Source organism: Triplophysa rosa, linkage group LG21 (genome assembly GCF_024868665.1).
Source record: "Triplophysa rosa linkage group LG21, Trosa_1v2, whole genome shotgun sequence".
NCBI lineage: Eukaryota > Metazoa > Chordata > Actinopteri > Cypriniformes > Nemacheilidae > Triplophysa > Triplophysa rosa.
This window is the reverse complement of record NC_079910.1, coordinates 12,069,831-12,077,099: the sequence shown is the minus strand read 5'-3', so window position 1 is coordinate 12,077,099 and position 7,269 is coordinate 12,069,831. Positions and strand designations below refer to the sequence as shown.

General features: G+C 39.4%; 1 protein-coding gene across 1 annotated transcript; it reads right to left on the bottom strand.

Moving 5' to 3' along the window:
• Positions 1-2,368: 2,368 nt before the first annotated feature.
• On the bottom strand, positions 2,369-4,258 carry zgc:103759 (U8 snoRNA-decapping enzyme). Its single transcript, XM_057319559.1, has 4 exons — positions 4,041-4,258; positions 3,836-3,876; positions 3,490-3,715; positions 2,369-3,396 (listed from the first exon to the last, which is right to left on the bottom strand). The coding sequence occupies exons 1-4, from the start codon at positions 4,167-4,169 to the stop codon at positions 3,190-3,192; spliced, it is 603 nt and encodes a 200-aa protein (XP_057175542.1). The 5' UTR covers positions 4,170-4,258; the 3' UTR covers positions 2,369-3,189.
• Between the last annotated feature and the right edge of the window lie 3,011 nt (positions 4,259-7,269).

Genomic DNA, 7,269 nt, shown 5'->3' with positions numbered 1-7,269 from the left:
GTGTGTGTGTGTGTGTGTGTGTGTGTCTGTCTGGGCTGCTCTCAGGCAATCAGAGAGAATGTCATAAACCAAACCACACCCCCTCGCCGGCTCACCCCTCTCCCCAGGCTTAGGCTACTATAAATACAGGGATGGATATGAATATGCTGTCTTGTTCTCTTAGACTTTCCCCCTCCAGAGCTCTCATTCCTAATATTCTCTCTCTCTGGCCATGAAATGCCTCTCTTATGACCTTGCTTTGTGTTCACAGACTGCCCCCCACAACCCCCTCTATCCACAGGACTATTGTACCGTCATGGGTCTATTAAATGCAATAGCCCTGGCATTTGATAGGCTGTAAACCCGACACTGGCCATTCAAAAGTGATTAAGGAAGCAGCAATAACAAAAGCGGGTGAGAAAACAGTGCAACAACAATGGCTGCACGAGGCACCTGCTGCCGCTGAAACTGACTGTAGCGATATTGCGCAGAATTGTAACCGCAACGCGCGTCGTCACGTGCTGGTGACTGAACTGTCGCATTTATCTAAACTCTAGTTATGTAGCCCATTAGATTCATTATTACGCACGCAAAGAGCAAGGCATGACAGAAGCACTGTCCTCTTTATGGCGTTGTGAAACGGATGAACTCGCACCTCACAGGAAATGAGGCTTAAGATGCCCACACAACCGCCGATTTACTCGCATAACAGCAACAGACGTGTGTTGAAAGTGTTCGGGTGTTGGTCGTAAACGGCGTTTGTTTCTTCTGAGTGTGAGTTTCTTGTTTGTTTTGGAAACACAAATACGACTGACTAATTAATTCTGAAGCAGTTCTCATCTTTCGGTAAAAATAAGCTTGAAAGCCGCTCCATTTGCACATTTATGAAGGAGAATAAATTTGGATTCCTAAATGAAAATTAATAACATTAACAACCGAGATGAGAAGCGCGCGGTGGGACGGGCAAATATTCATTTTCATTATGTGTTTTAATATTTATGGTGGATTGTAACTTGGTTACGTCTCCCTGGAGTTTAATAAGGTGTAGCAAGAAGTTCAAGCCCTTAACCTCCCCCATTTTTCTGGTTCCTTCCTGTTTTTTCAACATTCTCAGGATGTGATGACAAATAAAGGGAAATTAAATCACTGGCTTTCAAAAATCCTATAATGTGCGGCACATGGTCATGCACTTTATTTACACACAAAACCAGAGACACGCATACACCGTACCAATCTTCATAGATAACGTGGTTGATTATTATTGATCCCTAAAGAGATATTCAGTGCAGAAGCAACACAACCAAAGATGCACATGTAGCTGTATGTGTATACAGTAAGGTTAAACAATTTAACAATTGATAGAAGACAGTTGGTCACTAAGGACTTAAAAAGTGATAGATTTAATAACTTAGAAAACAATGATCATTGCACATGCTTCAATTCCCTAAATTAAATGGTCTACGGGAACCATCACCCCACCCATGAGTTCTTGTAAAGGCGACTCCACTGTGAAGGTGGCTGGGGGAACCCATGATGTGATTTTGAGATCAATGTGACTTACACCATAACAGGTTGTCAGATTTATGAAATACGATTGATGTGTAAGACCCGGCGGTAGCAACCACAAACACAGTTTAACATCGATGGCGCTGAATCCAATACGCCAACTCTATCATTGGTTCTCTGCTTGCCCAACGCCTGCATCAACCCTTTCTATCCGAGCATCCCTAGGGACAGTTCAGCTTCCACTTGGTCAGTCAATCCTCACAGCTCTGACCTACTTCATCTCTGTGGCCCCAAAACATACACGTGCACTCACACTTACAACTGCACAGCAATGCAAATGTTTAAAACAAAGGTGTTGTCTCTTGCTGTAAACGCATCAACATAGCTTCTGTTGAGCCATGCTGATGGTTTGCAGAATTAATCCATATACTGTAAATTGTAAGATACCAGAACTCCTCACCCTTTTGTGCTTGTATAATAACTTAAAACCATTGGCAGTTGTATAGAGAAACTTTCTAATAGGTGCTGGAAAATGGCAGACAGGATTTGCTCCCTGTGAGACATAAGAGTATCAGTGAGGTCAGGCAATGATGTTGAGTCATGTGGCTTAGCTCACAGTCAGTGCTCCTTAAGTTTCATAATAAAATGAGTAATGCAAATTCTGAAAGTCTTAAATTCTGTGTAACTGTTCTATATCAAAAATGCGGAAGCTAAAATGAGGGTTAAAATGAACTCTCATTCCAGTAAACTAAAGGATTCATCTACAAAGCATTCTGGATAATTACACTATTTCAGAGAATATAGACTTTTGTCATTTCATTTTCTTTCTCCTATCCCTGCTTAATACACACCGACAACTATAAGTAAGCCACTTGTATTATTATTATTATATATATATTGTATTATTTTATTTCAAGGCGCCTTACTAGACACTCAAGGACACCGTACAATGAATAAAACAACAATACAAGTAACCATTAATACAACATATGATCTAACCGACAAAAAATCAAAGTAATCATAGACAAGCATACAAAAGCAAACAATAAAACAAGTAAAACAAAACAATTGTTAAAACCATAAATAACCCTAATCAAGTGGTGTAATCATCGAAAAGCCTGCCTAAACAGGTAAGTTTTAAGACGAGATCTAAAAGTGGAAAGATTTTCACTTTCCCGAACGTCTTGGGGTAACAAGTTCCAAAGTAGGCTAATTTAATTTCATTTAAATTAAACACTGCAGTTTTACCAGCCAACGATAGACTTGCTTGCACAAGTCAAGTAGTGCAGGATGATAGCACACCCCTGTGGCTCTTCTCAGTAATATAAATGAACACAAATTCAGTAAAATGCAAAGGCATGAACAATTTCTATAAACCGTCAGCTGTTTATTTGTGTAACTTGATGAACTCTTGTAAATACTGCTATAATATTAACAGAACTGAATAGTGGCATTGGCATGAAAACAAAAATTCATGCAACATATAATGCATAAGTAATAATACATTTTACATGGTTAAATTACATCAAGTCATATAAGATATAAGTATTTGTTTTTAATGGCTATGTTTCAGCTATTTATTTAAGATATAATGTTCACCAGGTTAAGGTAAATATATGGGGTAGTCCTACAGGCATTGGGGGCTGGGCTACTGTGAGAGCATCATGGGCCTGAGGTGAAAAGGCACTGCTGTGTAAACTCGTGTCAGTGCGGATCAGCACTGTGTGTGCGTCTCATCTGCTCAGCCTGTCTCACCGCCTTCTCCAGCTCCCCCTGGGACAGCAGACCACAGCGCTGCAGGGCAGAGAGCAGCTGGGCCCGGGAGTTACTGATGAATGAATGAGACAGGAAAAAAGGAAGACCACCTCCGTTTTTCAGGAAGTAGAGCGGTACTCTGACCATACCCAACACCTGAGACAAACACGAAGCAAGAAAATCAGGGTGCATATATGTTAGGTGTGTATGTATGTAAAGAGAGAAAAACCGAGCAGCACATGGTTCTACCTCCAAACCATGATCTGTGGCCGTAGCTACAGCTGCTCTCTCTATTTCTCTTAGCTCTGCCTCTGTCCTTTTCTTGATGTAGAAGTGTGTGATGAGCCGAGGGCAGGATGTAGCAAGGCAGGAGGATACATGATTTTCGACGCCCACTGGTATAGCCACGCCCACCTCTTCAAGAAGCTCTCTGCTTAGCCCTGCCTCCAAAGTCTCTTTCGAGGGGTTCACCAATCTACAGGTGACGTCATAATTACAGACTTCACACATGTGCTTGCTTAGCAATGGCAGCTACAACTACAGAACCATTATTTAAAATTTGGTTTTGTTTGTTGGTCCAGAAGAATGAACTCACCCCCCTGGGAAACCCAGCAACCCATCAAAGCGCATCTGCATCTGAATGACAGGATTCTCGAATTCAGGTTTATGTTGCCCGGGCATTCATTGGGCATAGTTTATTTTTAACTTCATGCCACGTTAACCAGAGCACCTGTGTTAGTCGCACTCTTTAAATAAAACTGTTAAGGTATGATGCTTCCGGTATGACAACTCTTTCTTACCAGCACTATGTGTTTGATAGGAATTTTCCCGAAGAGTTTGGCGCTACAGTCACCGTACAGCATAATGTGACATGCATGTCTATATCCTTCCCGTGACAAGGCATCTTCTCTCGTTATCTGACCCTCCATTACACGACGAGCGATGTAAACTAATTAAATTGTGAACAAATTAATAAACTGTGGGGACCAAATATAATATGGGCGTGGTCTCTACCAGCGTGTCTACGTACGTGTGACCAATTTTTCAAAATAATAGTCCATAAAGTTCATGCTCTTACAAAATAATAACGTTGTATAAATAGTTACCGTAATAATTGCATATTTTTTATGATTTTTTGTTTATTTTCGATACTTATATATTTAATTACAAAATTAACTCTTCAATTCAATTTTATATTATTGAATAGTTAAGGACATTGTTTTTTGTAACACTGATCGTCCTATAGATGGCAGTAGCATTTAAATTTGATGAGTCTGTCGTCCCATGAAAATATTGCTTTGAGAATAATGTTGCAATATGTGATAAACTGCATATGCACACGGCTGGGTAAGAATACAGAGAGCAATTGCAAACAAGTTAAATAAAAGGTGTCTTGCTCTCTGAATCTATGTCACCTGTGTGTATCACTGAAAATAACTGCTTTTATCCATAACCATTATGGATTCAAAAGCGAAGCCATAGCTGTCAATTCCTCACACATGCACTGACTGTTGTCACATATTGCAAGATTAGTTTGCAAAGGAGTAGTGAATTACTGTAAACATTGACGTTAGTACTTTAATATCAGGCAGATCCTGACAGGGCTGTGTTTATTAGTCATTAGTTCTTATTCTATAATCAAGTTACCAAAATAATGTGTGTGGAGTGTTTGTTTGCCATTTCAGTGGTCTGGTCTCATGCCACATAGCACTTGACAGGATTATCTACAGTCTTACAGGAGCCTCACAAATTAAACTATGAAGATTTCAGCTCAAGTGTTGACTGGAGGAAATATACTGTTTCACAACCACTCCCTTTAAAAAAATGTAATAAATAGGCTACAACATTTGTCCTCTCAGCTCACGTAGTGGAAAATAAATAATTATTTGCTACCACATGATGTATGCAACGTTTATATTTTAAAAGATCTGACATTATGTGTGAATAATATAGATAATACATTTAACTGAATTAAAGTTTTTGTTTTTAGAGATGTGATTTTGAGATTAGTGATGTGTTCTCAACAAGTGTGACAAAGTTAACTAATATATCGGATAACAGTGAAGTTCATCCATGGAGAAATAGTTTCATCATTTGTGTAAACATTATCTGTGCCTGATCAGCATCACTGGTCATAGTCAATAGTCAATAACCTAAAATTAGCTACAGATTACAAACAATATGCACAACGTCCTAGTGTGCGTGTGTTTCTGTGTGCATTTGTGTGTTTTCTCCAGCAGTTGTCAATGTGTTGGCTGTGTCTACTCTGGGCTTTCTGAGTGACTCATGTAGAGGTTTCCATCAATCCACGGGTCTTTGAAGCCATGCCTTCGTGAAATGTGGCTCATTGTTAAGAGGCATTTTATAAAGCGAAATATATGGGAGAGTGCCAGAGACCAAATTAACCCATGTAGACTTCCCATGCCGAAGTGTAGCTGTCATGTTCCCATGATCTAACACAATTCAAAACGGACAGTAAATGAGTATATTTGTTCAATTGTATTAGCTTGTCAAGGGTTAAAATTTGAGTTGTAAGTTATATGTACTATTTAAATTGGAAATATAATAGATGTGTGTGTTGAGAATGTTAAGAGAGAATGAGACAGATGGAGATGTTATGAGGGACATGCATGTCACTAGTTTTTGTTTTACTCATTTGTATTAAAAGTTTGAAGAAATATGTGACATTTATAGTTAACTGTATGTAAATAATAATTAAAGTAATAGCGTTTATTTGCTCAACAGTTAACTGTAATCTGTTTGCGTTTGTCAAGCAACAAAGAACCTAGCGCATTAATATAGAATTCTATTGATGTGCAGTCACAGGTGTGCATTACATCAGCTGTTGTACAACGTTGAACACAGCTCCATCAAAATTATGAGTCTGAACTATCTACTTTACAAACTATCCACTTTACAAACTGGAATTGAGCCTCCACTTTGAGAAATCAGGCATTTAAGAGTTTTGAGTAAATGCATTTTAACTCTGTCCATCCACTCTGAGCTTTAGTATGTGCAAGCCAATGGATTGCGCCTCCAAAGTGGCTGGGCTATTCTTAAGCCTGGGCGCTTTCTAAGTTTAAAAGGTTTATGTGAGCTGCTGGCTATTGTTCTGGTGAAGGCGTCAGGGATTGTTATAGGGGATCTGGGGTGGGGGAGATATACTGCTGTCAAAATCCAGACTAAAATAAACAGACAGCTGTGGGTGCTCATATCTAGGTTGTGTTTTGAGTGTGTATGTGTGCAAGACTGATAGAGTGGCAACACAATGCAGACACAATGCAGGTGTTGTGTTGGAGATGGACAGGAGAAAATGAAACTTGTGTCACTTGCTAAAAGACTGATTAGATCGCATTATTTCTGGGTTGGCTAGTGATCCTGGGATTAGAATATCTAGGGTTTACCAGTGTTTCCTTCACTCTCATTCCCTTTCGTGCACACACAGGTGCAGGGTCACTGAAGTGCAAGGATCTAACCCAACTGTCAGAGGAAGATCAGTATAGAAAAAAATAATGTAGGATGATGAATTTACATAGACAGGTGTTGTAGCTCACACTGCTCACCTAGGATCTGGAATGGATGACTGGAGGGTAGATCACACAGGGTTAAGAAGGCCAGGAGGTATGTGTTTTGGTTGGCAGTAGGAAAACATTTATTAGCATGCAGTTTAGGTATATTTTCCCAGACAATATTAAGTGTGGGTATACAGAATGCAATGCTACCTCTTCCACTCCTGACCTTTTAGCCTGTGTGGCAGAACATTGTGCCACTGGATGAGAGTGTGATAATCTATGACAACTGCTCACCATGTGTAAGGCTTCAAACCTCAGACAGGTTCCAGGAAGCTTTAATTCAAGTGTGCCATCTCAAACCCTCCTTTGTGGCACATGATATTCTAATTAATAGCCATATGATTTAGTGTAATTCATTACTATGTACAAAGTATTTCCTGAAGCCATGAAAAAAGTTGAAAGTATACACCATAAAGTAGAATCAAATCGAATCTAATAGAATAGAATACTTTATTGT

Coding starts and splice junctions, on each gene's coding strand:
- zgc:103759 (XM_057319559.1), bottom strand. CDS start 4,169: ATGGAGGGTCAGATAACGAGAGAAGATGCCTTGTCACGGGAAGGATAT. Junction 3,877..4,040: donor CTATCAAACACATAGTGCTG/GTAAGAAAGAGT, acceptor CCTGTCATTCAG/ATGCAGATGCGCTTTGATGG. Junction 3,716..3,835: donor TTGCTGGGTTTCCCAGGGGG/GTGAGTTCATTC, acceptor CGTCACCTGTAG/ATTGGTGAACCCCTCGAAAG.